General features: G+C 44.5%; 2 protein-coding genes, 1 long non-coding RNA gene and 1 pseudogene across 4 annotated transcripts; 1 reads left to right on the top strand and 3 right to left on the bottom strand.

The window, feature by feature from the left end:
- Positions 1-864: 864 nt before the first annotated feature.
- LOC106567899 (P2Y purinoceptor 3) lies at positions 865-3,888 on the bottom strand. Of its 2 annotated transcripts, XM_014137769.2 has the most exons (3): positions 3,611-3,888; positions 3,178-3,267; positions 865-2,603 (listed from the first exon to the last, which is right to left on the bottom strand). In XM_014137769.2, exon 3 carries the CDS (start codon positions 2,475-2,477, stop codon positions 1,059-1,061), a length of 1,419 nt encoding a protein of 472 aa, XP_013993244.2. In that variant the 5' UTR covers positions 2,478-2,603; positions 3,178-3,267; positions 3,611-3,888; the 3' UTR covers positions 865-1,058. The 2 variants fall into 2 exon arrangements, with proteins under 2 accessions (XP_013993244.2, XP_013993246.2); XM_014137771.2 differs by lacking the exons at positions 3,178-3,267; positions 3,611-3,888 and adding an exon at positions 3,011-3,161.
- On the top strand, positions 3,181-10,460 carry LOC123726084 (uncharacterized). Its single transcript, XR_006758358.1, has 4 exons — positions 3,181-3,402; positions 8,977-9,106; positions 9,482-9,606; positions 10,325-10,460. It is a non-coding gene; the product is annotated as an uncharacterized lncRNA (long non-coding RNA).
- On the bottom strand, positions 5,903-11,583 carry LOC106567900 (schwannomin-interacting protein 1). The gene is made up of 7 exons (XM_014137772.2): positions 11,073-11,583; positions 10,286-10,500; positions 9,411-9,544; positions 9,209-9,287; positions 8,960-9,070; positions 8,711-8,828; positions 5,903-8,280 (listed from the first exon to the last, which is right to left on the bottom strand). Exons 2-7 carry the CDS (start codon positions 10,490-10,492, stop codon positions 8,186-8,188), a joined length of 744 nt encoding a protein of 247 aa, XP_013993247.1. The 5' UTR covers positions 10,493-10,500; positions 11,073-11,583; the 3' UTR covers positions 5,903-8,185.
- Positions 11,584-14,076: 2,493 nt separating this feature from the next.
- Positions 14,077-17,316, bottom strand: LOC106568044 (flavin-containing monooxygenase FMO GS-OX4-like; annotated as a pseudogene).
- Positions 17,317-23,314: the final 5,998 nt, after the last annotated feature.

Here is a 23,314-nt window from a genome sequence, read left to right as displayed (position 1 = left end):
ACTGCATCACTTTTTAACAGATTTTAATAGCATTGGATAGGGGTTGGGAATAAGTTCAGGTTTTAGGGTGACTATGAGGCTGGTTGGGCCCCTAGGGGTGGAATGCCTATTAGGTTGAAAAACAATGGTTTGTTATGGGGTGCCCAGTCCCATAGCCCAGCTGTAATTCGAACCCTGTACTGGATTACAATAGTACATCAAAGTTGACTTTATAACAGCTTAAATCAGTGACTCTGCGCAGTTGTCCTTCTATAACAATTACTCTGTTGAATTGGACTATTGAGACTTCCTCCATGGTTCCTCAACATATTTAGAGTGTTCTGACTGTGCTATTTGTGCTGGCTGCTGCTACTGGTCCTATGCCTACAGCTTTTTCACACGCTTTTCCATTAACAGAGGCAGGAGAGGGAACAGCAGTCAGCAATAATATTTGTGGTCCAGGCTTCGTGGGTCACTGGCTGCTGATAAGCAGGGGCAGAGCTGCTTACTGTCCCAGCCTGCATTGTTGCAACATCACATTTTATACACCAGCTGTCCTCTGGCCTGGAGAGAGGGGTGGAGGGACGGTTATGACTGGGAAATGTATGAATGGAGGTTGTGTATGTGTGCGCCTTCCCAATAATGTGTGAGTGATTGAGAGGGACAGACATGTTTTGTAAATTAATACAGAGTTTAAAGATGTGTGAGGGTGTCAGATTAAGCAATGTGCAGTGTTAGAGGACCAGATAAAAGGGAGGATCATTAACCTTCTACCCCTCTTATAGATTGGCTAATTATCACAGGACACTCTCTGCAATAACCAGTCTTTGTTGGCCGGTGATCACACAAATAAAGTTAAACACGAACAAGAAATAGACCACACTGTTCACGATGATAACTTGACCTGCATTTAATGTCAACATGCCGACTGAGAAAGTAACAAATGTAACAAGTCCAAATGAAATAAAGTGCAAAACTACTAGGTGTCCCAAATAGAAATGTCCCCAAAAAAATACACACACACACACACACAAATGTACACTTAAACGATTCCATATTTGTTCTAAACGTAAAATCTCCTAAAAGACAATCCCAGAAGACTTTGACTCATTGTCCCGACGAATCTCCCCCTCCTTCACCTTTTCCGTCTTCTTTTCTCTCTTCACCTCCTCCTTCTCTCCCACTCTGTCTTTCCTCAGGATCCTCAGTGGCCAGAGAGAGGGGTTGCGGTGGTGGTCATGCCGACTGGCCGTGTCACAGCAGGGGACACTCTTGTCACCAGTGAGGAAGTACAGGAGAGCGTTCAGCCAGGCATTACAGGAGGCCAGTGGCCTAGTGACCTTGTAGCAGATAGAGATTGTCTTCATGGCATTGCATCCTCCCATCTGACCCCTCCTGAGGAGCAGGAATAGTGTCCGGGTAACATGGAAGGGGAGGAAGCAGAGTGCGAACAGGAGAGTGATGGTGATGATGGTTTTGATGGACTTGCGGCGCCTGCGGATGTAATGGGAGTGCTGTGAGCTGGAGATGGAGATGGACGTCCTCTCCCTGCGCCCTTCTGATCCCCCACCACCTCCCTCCTCGTCTCCTCCCACCTGGGAGCTGGATGGGGAATGCAGGGTCCTAAAGATGGTCCTGACTACCTGGGAGTAGCACCATGCGATGATGGTGAATGGGACGAAGAACCCCAGTAGGTGCAGGACGAGGCCGTATGGGACGTATTCTGCAAACTCATTATCAATAGCATCATCCCAACAGTTCACAAACACCTTCGGCCCACCACCGACTACATCTCCACCCCCCTCCTCCTCAGATCCATTCCCCCGCTCTCCTGCCCTCCCTCCACCACCTCCTCCTCTCACCACATACCCCGTCTGGGCAAACCTAAAGATGGGACAAGTAAGCACAAACACCACCACCCACACCATGGCGCAGGTCCCCCTCACAGCCCCCTTGCTCTCCAGGGTGATGGTCCTCATGGGGTGGCAAATGCCCAGATAGCGGTGGACGGAGATACAGGTGAGGAAGAAGATGGAACAGTAGAGATTGAAGTAGAACAGGAAACGCACCAGGCGACACATAAAGTCCCCAAACACCCAGCGGTCTCGCAGCATGTAGCTGGCCACCAGGAAGGGCAGGGACAGGCCGTACATCAGGTCCGTGGTTGCCAGGTTCACCATGTAGATCAGAGACGTGGTCCAGCGGCGGTGAGCATTGCCGTGGCGACAGCCACCATAGCGACGGCAGGAGCGCACCAGGACAACGGAGTTAAGCGTCAGGCTGAAGAAGAAGGTGAGGGAGTAGCAGAGAGGGAGGAAGATGTACTTGTAGGACTCGTCAATACTGCAGGGGGAGAGGGAGAGAGGTGGGGATGGGGTGAAGGAAGAGAGGGTCTCTGTCACAGATGTGCTCTCTGTGGTGTTGGAGGCTTGGCTTATACTCATGGTTGACTGTGGTTGTTTTTCTCTCTTCTGCAGGGTCTCATGTTCCTTTTTCATCAAGCCTTCCTTGGGGCAAATTCTTCTGCTTGTCTAGTGTTCCTGTCATTTGCTCTCTCTCAGGTGTGGTTGTCTTCTAAACTGTACACTGCAGGTTTGCAGATAGTTTGAGGGAAGGAATGTTCTCTGCATAAGGGAGAAAATAAGTGCTTTAGTTTGTAAATACTCACTAGGAATGTTTTTAGCTGATTATGGACAATTCTCGGTCTACTGGCTCTTCAATCAGTAACACACTCTTCCGGAAACTCTCCATTCATCCATACTGTATTTCTGATCCAGTTTGACCATGAGTACACTCAAGCCCATATTTTGGAGTAGATTGATCCACTGTCCAAGAATGTGACATATTTTGAAATTTTATGCTAAGTATCAAGAATGGAAATGGGACCAATGACAGTGGGTTCTTCTTGTGTGTTGTTGTGCACAGTGTGTGTGTGTGTGTTTCTGTATTTGTATGTTTGTTTTCTTTAGAGGATGCAAGTAAATGAATGCTAAATTAGTTGGAAAATGTTGTTTATGTGCTCAATGTTTACCTTCCTCATGTTTATCTTCCATGTTGGGAGTGTTTATCACACAGAACTCTCTCATGGCCTTCCGGTGGAAGATAATTGGTTGAAACTTGGTTTAGTTATTCCAGAAGCCTTCACATGTTTCTCTTTCTAATAACAAGTGGATTGGAACATTTAAAGGAGCACATTACCTCTTGGTGCAGGGGAGGGTGTGTATTTCATGGGAAGGTGCAGCTAAAACGGTTTTGGTCCCGATGGACCTCCTATGACCTTCGCTGGCGCTGTAAATAATTAATATCCATTCATTCAGACAGATATGCAGAACGGAAACCCAATACAAGCAACTGCAGGCGCTACTACTGCAATTGTTTTGCAACATTTTATTATCATCGCTTCAAAGAATGTGTGGAAATGAGGTATTTATACCATTTGAAATGTTTTATTATAGCAGTAAGGAAAATATTTATTCATCATCCTCTGTATGTTTGTGGGGATGGTGTTGATATTTTCACTTTGTTTTAATAATTCACGTTATGTATATTTAATGTGTGTACAAAGCAATGTTTACAGCAGAGTATGTACAGTATTATGTGTTAGTTTTAAAGTATAAATATAATATCTTACCTGGTTTTCTGGTGATATAAATGTATTGTCCTTTGTTTGTCACTTTAAAATATACCAGCCTGTTTCTTCTCCTACTTTCGTCCCCGTACCCATTGAGCTCTTCAGTAAAACACTGCTAATATGTAACATTAACTTCCGCTTACCTTTAACACACTCATATATCTCTATTATTTTATTCCTCTCCTCCTCCTGCTCTCTCTATCTCTCCTCTGGTGCGAGTTAGTCATCCCTGACTCTGTTGCTCAATTATCCCTCCTCCCTCTGTTTTACTTTATCCTCGTCAATACCCTCCCTCTCCCTCTATTTTTGTCCTCTAAATCATTAGTGCTGAGCTAGTCAGCTGAAGGTACGCAATGGTACACACACACACACACACACACACACACACACACACACACACACACACACACACACACACACACACACACACACACACACACACACACACACACACACACACACACATTTGCTTGCTCGTACGCATGTACACACACTATAGATTCAAACAAATAAATTAAAATCTTGTAGTGACCAACTGGCAGGTGTCTTCACTGACATTTTCAACATGTCCCTGATTGAGTCTGTAATACCAACATGTTTCAAAGAGGACACCATAGTCCCTGTGCCCAAGAACACAATGGCAACCTGCCTAAATGACTACAGACCCGTAGCACTCACGTCCATAGCCATGAAGTGCTTTGAAAGGGTGGTAATGGCTCATATCAACACCATTATTCCAGAAACCCTAGACCCACTCCAATTTGCATACCGCCCAAACAGATCCACAGATGATGCAATCTCTACTGCACTCCCCACTGCCCTTTCCCACATGGACAAAAGGAATACTTATGTGAGAATGCTATTAATTGATTACAGCTCAGCGTTCCAACACCATAGTACCCTCAAAGCTCATCACTAAGCTAAGGATCCTGGGACTAAACACCTCCATCTGCAACTGGATCCTGGACTTCCTGACGGGCCGCCCCCAGGTGGTGAGGGTAGGTAGCAACAAATCTGCCACGCTGATCCTCAACACTGGAGCCCCACAGGGGTGCTTGCTCAGTCCCCTCCTGTACTCCCTGTTCACCCATGACTGCATGGCCAGGCACGACTCCAACACCATTGTTAAGTTTGCAGGTGACACAACAGTGGTAGGCCTGATCACCGACAACGACGAGACAGCCTATAGGGAGAAGGTCAGAGACCTGGCCGGGTGGTGCCAGAATAACAACCTATCCCTCAACATAACCAAGACTAAGGAGATGATTGTGGATTACTGGAAAAGGAGGACCGAGCACGCCCCCATTCTCATCGACGGGGCTGTAGTGGAGCAGGTTGAGAGCTTCAAGTTCCTCGGTGTTCACATCAACAACAAACTAGAATGGTCCAAACACACCAAGCCAGTCGTGAAGAGGGCACGACAAAGCCTATTGCCCCTCAGGAAACTAAAAAGATTTGGCATGGGTCCTGAGATCCTCAAAAGGTTCTACAGCTGCAACATCGAGAGCATCCTGACTGGTTGCATCACTGACTGGTACGGCAATTGCTCGGCCTCTGACCGCAAGGCACTACAGTGCGTGCGGCCCAGTACATCACTGGGGCTAAGCTGCCTGCCATCCAGGACCTCTACACCAGGCGGTGTCAGAGGAAGGCCCTAAAAATTGTCAAAGACCCCAGCCACCCCAGTCATAGACTGTTCTCTCTACTACCGCATGGCAAGCAGTACCGGAGTGCCAAGTCTAGGACAAAAAGGCTTCTCAGTTTTTACCCCCAAGCCATAAGACTCCTGAACAGGTAATCAAATGGCTACCCGGACTATTTGCATTGTCTGCCCCCCCAACCCCTCTTTTTACGCTGCTGCTACTCTCTGTTTATCATATACACATAGTCACTTTAACTATACATTCATGTACATACTACCTCAATTTGGCTGACCAACCAGTGCTCCCGCGCATTGGCTAACCGCGCTATCTGCATTGTGTCCCACCACCCCCTTTTATGCTACTGCTACTCTCTGTTCATCATATATGCATAGTCACTTTAACCATATCTACATGTACATACTACCTCAATCAGACTGACTAACCTGTGTCTGTATGTAGCCTCGCTACTGTATATAGCCTGTCTTTTTACTGTTGTTTTATTTCTTTACTTACCTATTGTTCACCTAACACATTTTTTGCACTATTGGTTAGAGCCTGTAAGTAAGCATTTCACTGCTCACGTGACAAATAAACTTTGATTTGAAATAGCAGCATCACAGACACACACACACAGTGACAGCACACAACATGAAATAACTAAGGTTTATTGAATGCAAAATTATTTTTTAAGTAAATACTGAAAAAAATACTTCAGAGACCAAAAAAGTTAAATGTTACTTCAGAGCACTCATCCCTTTCCCATAGCTATGAATCTGCTATCACAGTTAATTCTTCCATCAACCTACAAATACACACGATTGTGAAAGTACGATATATAATAATTGCTTGACAAGGCACAATAGTTCAAATGGCCAGGAGTTTTTCCTGACCATATGACTTGAACAGGAAAGAGGGGGTCAGTAACTAGAGCCTGGTGTTTGCTACTGGTGAGGTCACATGGTCAGGAAAATCTCTTTACCTAGACATAATGAATGGAATAAGGCAATTCCACGCCAGCATGGCCCAATTTTTTTTTAGGGTATCTCAGATTTCTCTGGCAATTCTCACATACAAACTTAATTGAGAGGAAGGATGTTTAACATGCTTGATACATTTGTATCACAAACAATTTTTGGGGAAAATCATGATGAATGTGGCCATTTTAGGCTCTTTTAGACCATATAATCCGTGAACCGTACAGACATCTTGGTGTCATTATACTCCTTATAGTATGCTTTAAAATATGGAGTATGGCTGTATTCTAAAAAAAAAAATGTAAAAAAAAAAAAATCGCATTAATTTATTCAATATTAAAAACATTATGAACATCTCAAAAGTACCCTTTTTGATTTTGATTATTTTTAGACATCTTGTTTAGAACAATATACTCTTCAAACACATATTTCGAAGGTGGGCTCTGCTAATTTTGAAGAATACATAGAAATTGATATTGGTTAAGGAAGGACCTATCAAAGTTCCATTTGAATCCATTTTTCTATTCACTGTGTTGATGATGCTCATAAAATTGTTTATAACTAAAAGTAGCAGAGAGCCCACTTTAATCATTTTCCAAAAAATGGTGTGTTACAAATGTAAAAAGCCTATCAAACATCCATCTTCCCAATGACGTTTCTATGTGATAATTGCCAGAACAATCTGCGATACAAAATTATTTTTGGGCTTTGCTCACATGGAATCACCCAATAGCAGCTTTGTGGTTTCCTATGCTGGTGGTAGTTATAGTTATGGCCGCAAACCACCTAGGTATATCACAAGAGTCAACATAAATGTCAATACCCACAGGCTTATAGGCAATATAAGTGGACAATTCTCTTACATCAGCAACTATACAAGAGGATAATTATCCTAAATTAGAAACAAAGAACCTTCTCTACCAAATTGTTACAGGACAGTTCCCTTTAGCCTGAATATGAAACCCCTTAGCTTGTTTTACACAGGCTGTAAGTGTACAATTCCCTTATATTAATAAGTCATGGATATTGCAATGTTTACACAATAAAACTTGTGGAAAAGCTGGTATTCCTCAGATATGTAAATGTTTTAACTATGGCTGTGAAGATTCTCCGTCTGAAGGTTCTCCCAAGATAAATACAATTTTTCTTACCACCGGCAATAGACTAGGAGTCAGATATTAGAGATGTTTCAAACATCACAAATGGCTTAAACTCCTCTTTCTGATATGAAATCTTTTTTGTTAATTAAGTGCATGCGTACATCAAAATAGGTCCTAATACAGTACTCTCTCCACTAATGATGATAATGAAGATTATGCTGTTCAAGATCAGGTGGGGATGATGAGGAGAAAGTTATCCATCAATTGTATTTATAAAGCCCTTTTTACATCAGTAGATGTTACAAAGTGCTATACAGAAACACAGCCTAAAACCCCAAACAGCAAGCAATGCAGGTGTAGAAGCACAGTGGCCAGGAAAAACTCCATAGAAAGGCAGGAACCTAGGAAGAAACCTAGAGAGGAACCAGGCTCTGAGGGGTGGCCAGTCCTCTTCTGGCTGTGCCAGGTGGAGATTATAACAGTACATGGCCATTAAGGCCAGATTGTTCTTCAAGATGTTCAAACATTCATAGATGACCAGCAGGGTCAAATAATAATAATCACAGTGGTTGTAGAGGGTGCAACAGGTCAGTACCTCAGGAGTAAATGTCAGTTGGCTTTTCATAGCTGAGCATCCATACCCTGCCTGTGTAATGTGGATTGCATTATGACGCCGGTCCAAGATGGTGCTCATTAGTGTTCATCATCAATATTTCTCCTTTTTATCAAAGAATCATATGTTAAGTAGGATATTATTGCAACACTTCTGACTGTCTCATAGTGGCATATCTTGGACAGCATCACTTTATCCACTGTTGAGCACAATGACTTCCTGTCCTGTGCACATGTGGGTGAGGGTTATGTCAGATCCTGTACGTCCAGGAGCATGGCGTCCTGTTTGGTTCTCAGCTGGTCCCTTATCAACAGGTGACCCACCAACTCTGAGCTCAGGTCTGCAAGAATAGAATATTACTTTGCATAAAAACATATAGATCCTAAAACACAAAAACCGTAGAGCAAGCACTCACCTGCCAGTTCATTTACTGACACATTATTACCATGTAATAACCACCCTTTTTCCATGTAATGACTACGATTTCCATGTTATGACCATGATTTCCATGTTTTTATTTTTTTTATTTAACCTTTTTTTATTTAACCTTTAACTAGGCAAGTCAGTTAAAAATAAATTCTTATTTACAATGACGGCTTAGGAACAGTGGGTTAACTGCCTTGTTCAGGGGCAGAACGACAGATTTTTACCTTTTCAGCTCAGGGATTCGATCTAGCAACCTTTCGGTTACTGGCCCAACGCTCTAACCACTAGGTTACCTGCCGCCCCATGTAAAGACCATGATTACCATGCAATGACCGCCTACTGACCGTGTATGTCGTGGTTGAGTGAGGTCCTGAGGGAGTTGAGCTGCTGTATTGAGCAGGTCTGCAGGTCACAGTGTTCCAGATGCGTCCTCTTAGTGATCACACTACTGCAGGCAAGGTGCTGTGACACACAGGAATTATTTACACATACCAATCCTTACCTCTCTCCCACCACATGCCCACTGTTTCCCCCTATTTCTTCCAACCCTATTTCTTTTCGCTCCACAGTCCACACTTCTCCATTCTTCTCACCTCCTCTTTCTGTTCAGCTAACAGCTTGTTTTTGAGCGCGCTCAGTGCGGCCCTCACTTCCAACTTCAGGCCAGAGGGGTGGTAACCATAGCTACCTGGTCCTATAGAACCCTGACAAAGAGGAAACACAACAAAAGCATGGCATGGGTACGTATGCATATCTTTATATCTGGCCCTAGAGTGCCGCAATGTGTGTAGGTTTTTGTCCCAGTTTTGCGCTATACTATAAAACAGGAGGGACTCGCTCACCTCTTTGACAGCCCCCTCTTCATCCTCACTCTCACTGTTGTTGATGTAGCATAACTGTAGATTTCTTTGGTTGTGGAATCTAAAATAAGAAAATAAAAGACAAAAACAACATGAACACTTAAAAGAGAGAACATACATTATATGGTTTCAGAGAATACAGAATGAAGTTGAGAATGAGATTGACTGTTTTGACTTTTGTTACCTAGACGAGACGACCGTGACTCGACATCTTCCGTAGTCCTCCTCATCCTCCCATTCATCTTTCCTCCACAGCCCACCCTGCCTCTCTTCCGCCCAGCCCCCTGACACACTCCCCTGTTCCGACCCACTCGTACTCTGAAAGAGAGGAACAGAGGGAGGGATCAGGGATGGAGGGATGACATGGGAGGAGGGAAGAGGTGAGATGTGTGGTAGCGAGTGTAAGCAATGGGTGTCATTAATCCCATCATTGCAGTCTTTTTCAATGCCGGTGGATATTATTAACATGTATAAAGCAAAGAGAGTAGGATTAAGTTGCCCCTAAATGCCGATGGGCACTCTGACTATTTGCATTGACCTCCCTTTTAATTTTACAATTACATTCTTGCACTGGCTCTATGCACTCACTAGACTCTCACACATACTACACTGACACTACAACTACACTTCAACACACACACTTCACATATACTGCTGCTACTCTGTTTGTTATCCATCCTGATTTCCTAGTCACTTTTACCCCTACTTACATGTAATATTACGTCACATCCCTGCACATTGACTCGATACCGGTACTCCTTGCAAACAGTATAGCCTCGTTATTGTGTTACTATTTCCTTTTTTTGTGTTTCTTATTTGACCATTGTATTTGTTTGTCTTACTTTTTAACTCTGCATTGTTGGGGAATGGCTCATAAATAAGCATTTCACGGTAAAGTCTCACCTGTTGTATTCGGCCGCATGAGACAAATACAATTTTATTTTATTTGATCTATGGTCAGTGTTTTGTTTCTGATAATTATTAAGGTCAGGGTTTGGTGCGGGTAAGCTGATCTCAGAACTGTCACAACATCTTCACCCTCCCTTCATGCCCTCTGACCTTTGCCCTTTCTCTCCTCGCCTCCTCCTGTTTCTCCAGTTCAGCGATCCTCAGGCTCAGGTCTTCCCAGTGCATGATGGGTAGGTCCTGGTCGTCCTCGGAGGACTCTCCATTCTGATGAAGTCGCCCTGCCCCTTCCCCAGCAAACGGCTGTGTCTCATCACTCTCCTTCTCCTCCGCTGTCTCTTTCTCCGTCTCTCCCTCCATCCTTCACCCTGTTGTTGAGGGCAGATGGCAGAGAAAGGGAGGCCAAGGAAGAGGATTTGATTCATTTTAATTTGGTATAAAGTGATTCACGGTGGGTTGTCTCTGATAAATAAATAAAGTTTGTTTATCAATTAGCAGCTGCCAACATCATTATACACTGTACACAATCTTACAATAGGATACCAGGATAGTCAGGGGAAAAAACAACAAGTATTGCATAGAGAAGTTGGAAAACACTTGGCCTGAACTGTAGGAGAGACTAGTCTATTTCCTAATAGTGAATTGTTTACCTTTCCCATCAACTGAACTAGGATTGCATGCACTAGACTACACCCAAAATTCCCACTCTGTTTTATAAACTGGAAGTAAATACTTTTCAGGCTCGCTATGTCTGACTGTAGAACGATTGCGCTCAGATTTCTTGCCATGAATGTGCTGGAAGGCGCGCACGACACGAATACAAAGTAACTCTTCTCCATTGATATTTAACTCACACACATGCCACACACATCGTTGAAGACTTGTTGTTTACAAGTTGAACATTGAAAGGGGCGGGTGGCAAGCGGATACTTTGACTTACCTATTCCAGACCGTGGTGCAGTTTTCCTATTCCCAACATCGCGGTCTCCTTCAGTTGTTTGTGTCTTTTAAAATTTGATAACGTACGGTTTCCCAGTGGTGTATCGTTTTAATAGCCCACAATAAGCTATTAACTTGATTAAACTCTTCCTTGAAGTTAAGGAAACACCCTAGCTGCCTGCCTTTCTCCCGTACCCCTTCCCTTTCCTCCCGCCCCCTCTTTCCTCTGAGACGTTCCCACAGATTTGTAACCTCTACCTTCTGCAGCAGGGGGGAAATACGACCGCTTCCTACATCCAATGCGCCGCCAGTTGAGCCCTCGGTGCATATCCCGTTTAATTAGCGTTGTTTCGGGTTACTGTAAGGGTTGACATTACATGCAATATCCATTTAAGATTAAAACGAGCTGGTGTGATCTGACTCTGGTCCTACATTTCGATCGGGAAACAATGTAAAGGAGAGTTCTAAGAAAGGGTTAGAATGTACTCAAGGTGTCCAATTTCACAATTTTTGGAGATGACGATTCAAACCAGATGGGAAAACCCGGTGGGAAAAAGAAAATCACGAGGATTGCTTTTAGTGACAGTCAAAGGCATTACAACATTTGGCGAAAAACGTAAAAATCTCAATTGATTTTCAAATAATATCATTCTTATGATGGAAATTTTAAAAATATTAAAATAATAATTTAATAAAAAGTGAACAATTTGGTTCTATTATTTCCGTGTCATTTTTTATTCCCGTGAAGCTGGGCACTTTTGACATTTGAAACACATTTTGTAAAGTTAATTAAGGATTCTATTGAAATACAATATTCAAAAAATTATATAATATTGATTAATGTGACAATAAGATATTACATGTTTTCTATTTACAATAAGTGAAAGAAACAAAGTCGGTGCATTTGTTATAGACTACTAACATGATTTTATCTAGGATTGTGGATGAAAATGTATATATTACTAACATTTACAATACATAATGTCAAAGTAACATTTCAGGAGAGAAGACCTATGTCATTCTGGCCATTTATCCAAAGCTTTCAAGCAGGGGCGCAACTTTGGTTTTAGAAGTGGGAGGGATATTACTATTATTATATATTTTTAAATCTAGTCAGATAAACACTCCAAACAGACAACCCGACCGCTTGGAGGCGTCCGCATGGACCTAAAATATACCGTTGCCTCGTTTTGTATCACATTCCAATTATAAAACTGGGGGGGGGGTGACAAAAATGCAATTTCAGTAATATCCTCTTTTCTGGTCCCCTCTCCCAACCTGGTCTAAGAGCATTACATATTATTCTGTACGTAAATCCGTCCCACTCCATTTGTATGATATGTTGCGTTTCGTATGGTATGTATTAATTTATCAATGTCCATCACCCATTTCGTATGATATGTTACAAATTACAATTTGTATTATATGTTACGAATTTGCTAAAAGTACAATATATTACAAATTTGCAAAACATACAATGTTACGAATTTGCTAAACTATAAATATGTTACGAATTTGCAAACTGACCAATATTTTACGAATTCTAGCTAGGTGGCTAACGTTAGCTAGGCGTTAGGGGTTAAGTTTAGGAGTTAGTTTAAAGGGTTAGGGGAAGGCTTAGCTAAAAGGGTTAAGGTTATGGTTAGCTAACATGCTAAGTAGTTGTAAAGTAGTAAGTATACTGTATAAAAATATAACCACAACATGTAAATTGTTGGTCCATGTTTCATGAGCTGAATAAAATATCCCATAATTTTCCATACGCACAAAAAGCGTATTTCTCTCAAATTTTGTGAACAAATTTCCTTTGCATAGAGTTGACCATGCTGTAGATTGTGGCCTGTGGAATGTTGTCCCACTCCTCTTCAATGGCTGTGTGAAGTTGCTGGACATTGGCGGGAACTGGAATATAGTGTCGTACATGTCGATCCAGAGCATTCCAAACATGCTCAATGGGTGACATTTCTCATTTGCCAAGTTTATTCCATATACCTGGCAGATGTGGCATATCAAGCAGCGAGCATGATCATTACACATGTGCACCTTGTGTTGGGGACAATAAAAGGCCACTCTAAAATCTGCAGTTTTGTTGTTACACAACACAATGTCACAGATGTCTAAAGTTGTTACACAAGACCATTTTAGAGAATTTGGCAGTACGTCCAATCGGCCTCACAACCGCAGACCACGTTACTACATCAGCTCAGGACCTCCACATTTCGGCTTCTTCACCTGCATGATCATCTGAGACAAGCCACCTGGACAGCTGATGAAACTGTGGGTTTGCACAACCAAAGAATTTCTGCACAAACTGCCAGGAACCGTCTCAGGGAAGCTCATCTGCGTGTTCGTCGTCATCACCAGGGTCTTGACCTGACTGCAGTTCGGCATGGTAACCAACTTCAGTGGGCAAATGCTCATCTTCGATGGCCACTGGCACGCTGGAGAAGTGTACTCGTCACGGATGAATCCCGGTTTCAACTGTACAGGCCAGATTGCATGTATGGCGTCCGTCGTGTGGGCGAGCAGTTTGCTGATGCCATATGGTGGTCACACCAGATTCTGACTGGTTTTCTAATCCATGCTCCTACCTTTTTTTAAGGCTTCTGTGACCAACAGATGCATATCTGTATTCCCAGTCATGTGACGTTCATAGATTAGGGCCTAATGAATTTATTTCAATTGACTGATTTCCTTATATAAAAGTCAATAAAATCTTTGAAATTGTTGCATGTTGCGTTTATGATTTTGTTCAGTGTAGTTGAAAAGTCGCTAATTAGCTAAAATTGTCTGTGAGGAGATTTGAACTCGCAACCTTTGGGTTGCTAGACGTTTGTGTTATTACCCACCCATTTGACCAACCACCCTACTTTTGTTTTTGCTTTAAGTAACCATCTGTCTTACGTAACCATACCAAACGTTACATATCATACTAATGTCACTGTTCTGAATTTACCCATTTACTATGTTACATCTAGTCGATGAGACCAGGCCACCTCTCCTCCTCATTCACCAGCCTGCAGTTTCTGTTGCTCCCACTGGGTGTCGCTGATGAGTCGATAGTTTAGCTGCCTGTAGTTCTGTGGGTGAACATGTCTCTGCCTCCAAACCTCCTCATACAGGCTCTGTGTGACTGGGGGCAGAGGGGAGAACATCCCAGTCTGAGCGAAGGTCAGGGCATAACCCCACTGGTCCTTGTCCTTCTTCAGCAAATGTTTGAGCTGCACCCCCTCTCCGCACTCCTCTTCATCTCTCTCTGGGCCTCCTCTTCCATCTCAACCCGTGACCGCAGGGCCACGGAGCCCTCCAGCACTGCAAGGGCAAACTGGATCTGAAGAGAGAGAGGGGTAGTGAAAGAGAGATGGTGAGGGAGAGGTGGGATAGCTAGACATTTTGTTCAACAAAAAATAAGATTATCAACAACATCAACCATCTTAAAGCCTCCTTCCTCACCTGGCAGTGAAAGTGGGGGAAGTGGCAAATTATTTTTGCAGATGCTTATGATGAAGAGTGATAGGAAGGCTGGAGGCATCAGGAACCTGTAGAGCGGGGTTACCAGGTGCTCCTGCACCTCCAGGCCCAGGTGGGCTGGCTCCAGGAAGGGGTAGCTGAAGTTGTAGCCCGTACAGAGCAACAGGACCTGGGCCTGGGTAATGGACCCATCCTGGAACTGCAGAGACCCACCCTCCTGGACCTCCACCACAGGGGTAGCCTGGCAGACCCCATAGGGCAGAGGGAAGGACAAGGGCTCAGAGTCACCTGGGCATTGGATCAACCCAGTTCTAGTGAGATGTCCAGTCCTGAGGTGTCAGCACCCAGCACCACCACCGACTGACCTGAGATAGGCTCAGGGTGGCGGTATGAGTGACTGTAGATCACTTTGCCGAGAAATAGAGACAGGGGGATGAGAGAGAGGGAGATAAAGAGAGATGGCATGAGGCAAAGGCCATGAGTTTCTCCTGACCACCTAACCTGGCCCAGATGTTTTCCAGATCAGGTCACATGGTCAGGAAAACCCAGGCATGAGATATACACTACAGTACCAAAACTATGTGGACACCTGCTCATCGAACATCTCATTCCAAAATCATGGGCATTAATATGGAGTTGGTCCCCCTTTGCTGCTATAACAGCCACCAATCTTCTATAAAGGCTTTCCACTAGATGTTGGGACTTGCTGCAGGGACTTGCTTCCATTCAGCCACAAGCGCATTGGTGAGGATGGGCACTGATGTTGGGCAATTAGGCCTGGCTCACAGTCTGGGTTCCAATTGATCCCAAAGGTGGTCGATTGGGTTGAGGTCAGGGCTCTGTGCATGCCAGTCAAGTTCTTCTACACCGATCTTGACAAACCATTTCTGGATGGACCTCGCTTTGTGCACGGGGGTATTGTCATGCTGAAACAGGAAAGGGCCTTCCCCAAACTGTTGCCACAAAGTTGTAAGCACAGAATCGTCTACAATTTCATTGTATGCTGTAGCGTTAGGATTTCCCTTCACTGGAACTAAGGGGTCTAGTCTGTACCATGAAAAACAGCCTCATACCGTTATTCCTTCTCCACCAAACTTTACAGTTGGCACTATGCATTCGGGCAGGTATCCTTCTCCTGGCATCCGCCAAACCCAGATTTGTCCATCGGACTGCCAGATGGTGAAGTGCGTGATTCATCACTCCAGAAAACACATTACAGTGCTCCAGAGTCCAATGGCGGCAAGCTTTACACCGCTCCAGCCGACGCTTGGCATTGCGCATGGTAATCTTAGGCTGTGTGTGGCTGCTCGGCCATGGAAACCCATTTCATGAAGCTCCTGACGTTGCTTCCAAAGGCAGTTTGGAATGTGGTAGTGAGTTTCTTTATAGCACTTTGTGACATCTGCTTATGTAAAAAGGGCTTTACAAATACATTTGATTGATTGTTGCAACCGAGGACAGACAATTTTTACGTGCTATATGCTTCAGCGGTCCCATTCTGTGAGCTTGTGTGGCCTACCACTTTGCGTTGAGCCGTTGATGCTCCTAGACATTTCCACTTCACAATAACAGCACTTACAGTTGACCGGGGCAGCTCTAGCAGGGCAGAAATTTGACAAAGTGTCTTGTTGGAAAGGTGGCATCCTATGATGGTGCCACGTTGAAAGTCACTGAGCTCTTCAGTAAGTCCATTCTACTGCCAATGTTTGTCTATGGAGATTGCATGGATATGTGCTCGATTTCATACACATGTCAGCAACAGGTGTAGCTGAAATAGCCGAATCCACTAATTTGAAGGGGTGTGGCCACACCTTTGTATATATAGTGTAGGAAGAGAGAGAGGGCTAGATGGTGACGCTGGTGTGCACCTTTAAATCGCTCAAGCCCAGGGATGGATGGGATGTGGGGGTCAGAGTAGTGCCTACGGGGAGAAAGGGAGACAGGGGTCAAGGGTTAGGGTGTAAACGACAGGGGTCTGTTGTCAAGTGAATATCTAAAGCACATCCACATCTCTTACCCGCTGCAGATTAACACAGAATCAAACGTTTCAGTGTTACATGATCCCGACTTGAAGTCACCTCCCACGTCATCATTAGTCCCTTCTCCTCTGTTGCCATGGTGACAGGGATCACCTCCTCCACCATGGTGCTGAACTAACAAATAGTGGGGGAGAGATGGGTTGAGAGGCTTTATAGTCTTGTCCTATGAAAACAAATACACTTTTTCCTTTTTTCACCTGAAATCGATGAGTGTGGACATTCCTTCTCTACCCCTGTCAAAGGACCATGAGGCATTGTGTGTGAGTGGACGGTACCTACCCTGATGTTTGGTGTGATGCGGTGGCTCTGGCAGTATCTCTCCAGATATCTCTGCACTTCCTGGTGTGCTTGGAAGGAGGAAGCTGGGGGTCAAAGGGGAAGTCGGGGAACATCATCACCTCCTTTGGCAAGTTGGTCCTGCATAGAGGGAGGGACAGTAAAACATGAGACACACAATAAGACCTGGGTCATGTCAGAGAGAGAGAGAGAAAAACAGAGAAAGAGGGGTAAGGTTAGAGTGTTACAGTACTTGAGGTCTCTGTACATGCTGCTGTGAATGGGAAGCCCGTTTTCATAGCTACTGGTACGTTCCTTGTAGAACCAGGTGCCACCTACGTGTTCCGTGAGCTCGTAGGTGACGGGTGGTGCAAAGGCGTCTGGGCGGGACAGGATGTGACGTGCAGCACACAGACCTGCATCTCCCTCACCCATCACTGCAACTCGCAGCTGGTGCATCGTCACGGTCCAGACAGACAGGGGGACATGCCAATCACAAAGCCTTGAATACAATTACATCAGGGTCCTATTCAGGAGGGTGTTTATAGCATTACATCTAGAGAACTGAGTAATAACTTTAGAAAACTGACAGGGGCACTGTGAAACAACACTGACACCCAATAGACAATTTGAACTGCCAGCTGCCAGCTGCCTGAATTGTTTTTTTTTTTTTTTTTGACAGATTCCATATGAAAAGCATTACACACACACACACACACACACACTTTCCAAATGTGGGTCTGTCAAAATAAAAGTCCTGCACGTGCGCCATATGTGGACAAAAAAGGAATAACTTGTGGGGAACTTTTATTTTAACATGAGGGAAGGGGAAGGGTTAGAGGAAGTTGGTCTACAACAGACGCACATTTGGAAAGTCTGTTTAATAATACGATCCTTTCGATATTTTGTTCGAAATTCCCCTGTCATAATGACCAACCGTCCTGCCCACGGGCACAGTAGTTTGAAATGGAATTGTATTTAACTTCTGGCTTCCCATGGACTGTTTCTGTGCAACCCAGTACAATTGAAAGCAACACTAGTGTATTTAAATACACTTGCGTTGATTAAAGCACCTACTCAGGCAGCACACCATACAATCAATTGCCCTTTGGGCCACCATAATCATTGCTCTCGAAAACCCTACACTCTCGAAAACCGTTCTCCGTAAGTAGGGTTTTAAGCCGATAAATTCACCCACTTTTGCGTCCATGTGAACTACAATTATGACACTGTGTTTTAACATTTAGAAAGTCAATATTCATCTCTTCCAAACCGGTTTTCGAAACATATGCTGATATACCACATTCCAGATTTCAGAACTCGGTCCTCCAGAAAGTGGAGAGCATTATCAACACTTTTGCAGTTCTTCGTGATATCATTCAAAAAAGCTGCGTTAGAAAGGATTACTTACACATACTGAGCAGCTCATTTTATAGAGAGAAGCGTGCTACATGGCAGACAAATCCAAACTCATCTAAGTGTAACAGGGTTGGTTCTCTTTCGTTATGGGTCGCCAAACGACCTATGGAAACTCCCCCTTCAGGTGATGTGATTGAGATGCTTAATATCAAAGATGTTTACAGTCACGTCACACACTTACTGTACCTGTGTGACCTGTCACTATAAAAGGCGGTGTGGCGTGACATACTGTCTTTACTTCACTCTCACGTTTATGTGTTTTACATTACGAGATTACTATTAATCCCCTTCGGATGACTTTCTTACGGAATTATGATTCTTTAACGATTTGAGAAGGTGCCGTGAGTAGTTGATTTTTTATAAAATCTACTCCCCCCTCTCTCGTTATTGTGCCTTCCCATACTAGCTAGCTTTTATTGCTTCTTGTTGGGCATTTCCATCCTTGTATGTTCGCTAGATAGGTAGTAAGCTTCAGGTCTATCCTGTTACCTCAGAAGTTAGCTAGTAGCTAGCTAGCTAAGTTAGCCACACATAGCGACCATTGCTAGTTAGCTTGCTGTTCATGTTGTTGGAGCTTGTTGACCCGCGGTGTCGTGCCAGTCCTGCTTGACTGCCACACCAGTCTGTACACGGAGCTGTAGGCTACCAGTCCTCGCTTGACCGAGTCCACCAATGCCGAGACTGATAGTCCACATTTGACTGTGCCAGTCAGATAGCTTCATATAAGGGGCAGTTTCAAGCCCACACCTTCATACATGTTTAAGTGGGACCGCAAAGCACGACATGTCAGAGCCAAATGGTATATTAAGTCACTGGACAGTCGTATGGTAAACATTGAGTCTGCCCTCAAGAACATCCTGGCCAGGCTTCCCCCGCCGGTACCAAACCTAACCTCTACCTTTGAATGGAGCATGGTTGTTGAATTGGATGACACTGATGTATTGTCCACAAGAGCCTCCCACTCTTATGACAACAGACTAAGACAACAGACTACCGCCCCAATAGATCCACAGACAATGCAATCGCCATCGCACTGCACACTGCCCTATCCCATCTGGACAAGATGAATACCTATGTAAGAATGCTGTTAATTGACTATAGCTCAACATTCAACACTATAGTACCCTCCAAGCGCATAATTAAGCTTGAGGCCCTGGGTCTGAACCCCGCCCTTGCAACTGGGCCCTGGACTTCCTGATGGGCCGCCCCTAGGTGGTGAAGTTAGGAAACAACACTAACACTTTGCTGATCCTCAACACAGGGGCCCCACAAGGGGGTGTGCTCAGCCCCCTCCTGTACTCCCTATTCACTCATGACTGCGTGGCCACGCACGCCTCCAACTCATTCATTAAGTTTGCAGACGACACAACAGCAGTAGGCCTGACTAGCAACAATGACAAGACAGCCTACAGAGAGGAGGTGAGGGCCCTGGGAGTGTGGTGCCAGGAAAATAACCTCTCACTCAATGTCGACAAAACAAAGGAGCTGATCGTGGACTTCAGGAAACAGCAAAGGGAGCACACCCCTATTCACATCGACAGGACCGCAGTGGAGCAGGTGGAAAGCTTTAGGTTCCTTGGTGTACACATCACTGACAATCTGAAATGGTCCACCCACACAGACAGTGTGGTGAAGAGCCTCAGGAGGCTTTAGAAATTTGTCTTGGCACCTAAAACCCTCACAAACGTTAACTTTTACAGCTTTTCGCGCCTGGTTTGGGGGCAGGACTGAACAATTTCATGTAAATAGAGAGGGGCAATACAGAGGCTCTCTCGATGTCTACTTTTTGCAAAAAACAAGAAAAATAAATCGTTAGTTTTATTAGTACATTATAAATATAACATTATATTAATGATGATAGGCTAATAATTTAATATGTATTTTTTTTTACCTAATGTTCTAATAATTTTTTAGGGCCCCTGTCAGTCATAGGCCCTTAGAATCCTCCTAACCCCCGCCCCCCCATATGATGCCCCTGCCGGTGCATCAAGTCTGACACCAAAAGGCTCTTGAATAGCTTCTATCCCCAAGCAATACGACTGACATATAGCTAACAAAATAGCTACATGGACTATCTGACTCAAGCTTGTATCCTCATTGACCTTTTTATTTTTGTCTGTATGCACACTCACAGGGCCCTACACACTCACACACTCACTCCGTCATCTGCTCACTCACACATGACATGCACATACCTTTATACTGACTCTACACACACGCACACCCACTCACATACAAGCTGCTGCTACTCTGTTTATCTTATATCCTGATGCCTAGTCACCTTACCCCTATACATAAACTCTGCAAAAAAAGAACCGTCCCTTTTTCAGGACCCTGTCTTTCAAAGATAATTCGTAAAAATCTAAATAACTTCACCGATCTTCATTGTAAAGGGTTTAAACACTGTTTCCCATGCTTGTTCAATGAACCATAAACAATTAATGAACCTGTGGAATGGTCGTTACGACACTAACAGCTTATAGACGGTAGGCAATTAAGGTCACAGTTATGAAAACTTATGACACTAAAGAGGCCTTTCTACGGACTCTGAAAAACACCAAAAGAAAGATGCCCAGGGTCCCTGTTCATCTGCGTGAACGTGCTCTAGGCATGCTGAAAGGAGGCATGAGGACTGCAGATGTGGCCAGGGCAATAAATTGCAATGTCCATACTGTGAGACGCCTAAGACAGCGCTACAGGGAGACAGGATGGACAGCTGATCGTCCTCGCAGTGGCAGGCCACGTGTCACAACACCTGCACAGGATCGGTACATCCGAACATCACACCTGCGGGACAGGTACAGGATGTCAACAACAACTGCCCGAGTTACACCAAGAACGCACAATCCCTCCATCAGTGCTCAGACTGTCTGCAATTGGCTGAGAGAGGTTGGACTGATGGCTTGTAGGCCTGTTGTAAGGCAGGTCCTCACCAGATATCACCGGCAACAACGTCGCCTATGGGAACAAACCCACCGTCGCTGGACCATACAGGACTGGCAAAAAGTGCTTTTCACTGACGAGTCGCGGTTTTGTCTCACCAGGGCTGATGGTCGGATTCGCGTTTATCGTTGAAGGAATGAGCGTTACACCGAGGCCTGTACTCTGGAGCGGGATCGATTTGGAGGTGCAGGGTCCGTCATGGTCTGGGGCGGTGTGTCACAGCATCATCGGACTGAGCTTGTTGTCATTGCAGGCAATCTCAACGCTATGCGTTACAGGGAAGACATCCTCCTCCCTCATGTGGTACTCTTCCTGCAGGCACATCCTGACATGACTCTCCAGCATGACAATTCCAACAGCCATACTGCTCATTCTGTGCATGATTTCCTGCAAGACAGGAATGTCAGTGTTCTGCCATGGCCAGCGAAGAGCCCGGATCTCAATCCCATTGAGCACGTCTGGAACCTGTTGGATCGGAGGGTGAGGGGTAGAGCCATTCCCCCCCAGAAAAGTCTGGGAACTTGCAGGTGCCATGGTGGAAGAGTGGGGTAACATCTCACAGCAAGAACTGGCAAATCTGCAGCTGGTGGCCACACCAGATACTCACTGTTACTTTTGATTTTGACCCACTCTTTGTTCAGGGACACATTATTCCATTTCTGTTAGTCACATGTCAGTGGAACTTGTTCAGTTTATGTCTCAGTTGTTGAATGTTCATACAAATATTTACACATGTTAAGTTTGCTGAAGAAAACACAGTTGACAGTGAGGGGACGTTTCTTTTTTGCTGAGTTTATCTACCTTTATCACTCCAGCATCCCTGCACATTATAAATATGGTATGCTATTCATATTTCTTCTTATTTCTTGTTATTTTTTCTAGTATTACATTGTTATTGATTATTGCATTGTTAGGTTTTGAGTTTGCAAGAAAGCATTTCACTGTACTTGTGCATGTGACATTAAAACTTGTAACTTGAAACCCCTGCCATGCCAAGCATATGCACTCGCTTAGCTACTGGTCATGGTGGAGATGAGAATGGTTTTGGCCATTTCTCCAGTATGGACAAACCATTTGCTTCGCTTGTTCTGCCTGCTCCTCTGCCTGCTTCTCTCTGTTACAGTTCAGACCAAGAGCTGCCAAAAAAAGGATGCAGGCCATCTGATTGCTTCCTACGCTAGACAGCTGCTAGGCTTAGCAATTCAGCAGTGATTCTGCTTTTCTATCAGAAGCAGCTGCAGGAACGTCTCTCCGCAAACTATGATGCCATTTATGGTTAGCGCAGTCCAAGCTCCCATTACTCCCATCCCAGGGCCCAAACTGGGATGCCAAGAAACCAGGCTCAGACTCATGCTGCACCTGCTCAGGAGTGGAGGAACAGACACTCTCAGCCCTACTGAAGAGGTGGAGCAGAGCATCGCACAAGAAACAGAGGCGCACAAGAAGCAAAGGCACACCATATGCAGGCCGCATAAGATTGGCTAATATGTGCAGGGTCACAAAGTCTTGGCACACACATCCATGGTCTCACATCACCTCTCCTAGTTGGGAGTAAAAAAAACCTGTAAAAGAGTTATCTGGTTCCCACTCAGTGTGTGCACTTCCTACGCCTGACACTAGACACTCAAATCATACGAGCAACCCTCTCTCCAGAAAGAGTGGTATCTTTGACAAATTGTCTTTCAACATTAATACTGAAAAAACAGGTGACAGTGCTAGAGAGTCAGTGGCTTCTAGGCCTCCTAGCTGCTGCAGTCCATGTTGTACCAATTGGGCTTGCTCCATATGTGGCCAATAGAGTGCTGGTACAACTGACACAATCTATGTCCCAGAAGGGACAAACACAAAGAGCTAACAATTTCAATGAATTGCTGGAGAGCAATACAAAGGTGGCACCTAGCATTTCAACTTCCCAGTGGAGTTCTCCTAGGCGCATATCACACAGATGGCCAAGGGGGCTGCTGTATGCATTTCCACCAATTCCCTTGCTCCCTCAGGTCTTCAAGGTAGGTCAGTCTCGAGAGTGTGTCAGTTCTACTTGTTGCTCCACATTGGCCACAGCATCACTGGTTTTCAGACCTTGTACAGCTGACAA

The sequence above is a fragment of the Salmo salar genome, chromosome ssa13, assembly GCF_905237065.1.
Source record: "Salmo salar chromosome ssa13, Ssal_v3.1, whole genome shotgun sequence".
In the NCBI taxonomy this organism is placed as follows: Eukaryota; Metazoa; Chordata; class Actinopteri; order Salmoniformes; family Salmonidae; genus Salmo; species Salmo salar.
The sequence above is the reverse complement of the archived record's forward strand: the minus strand, read 5'-3'. Positions and strand labels throughout refer to the sequence as shown.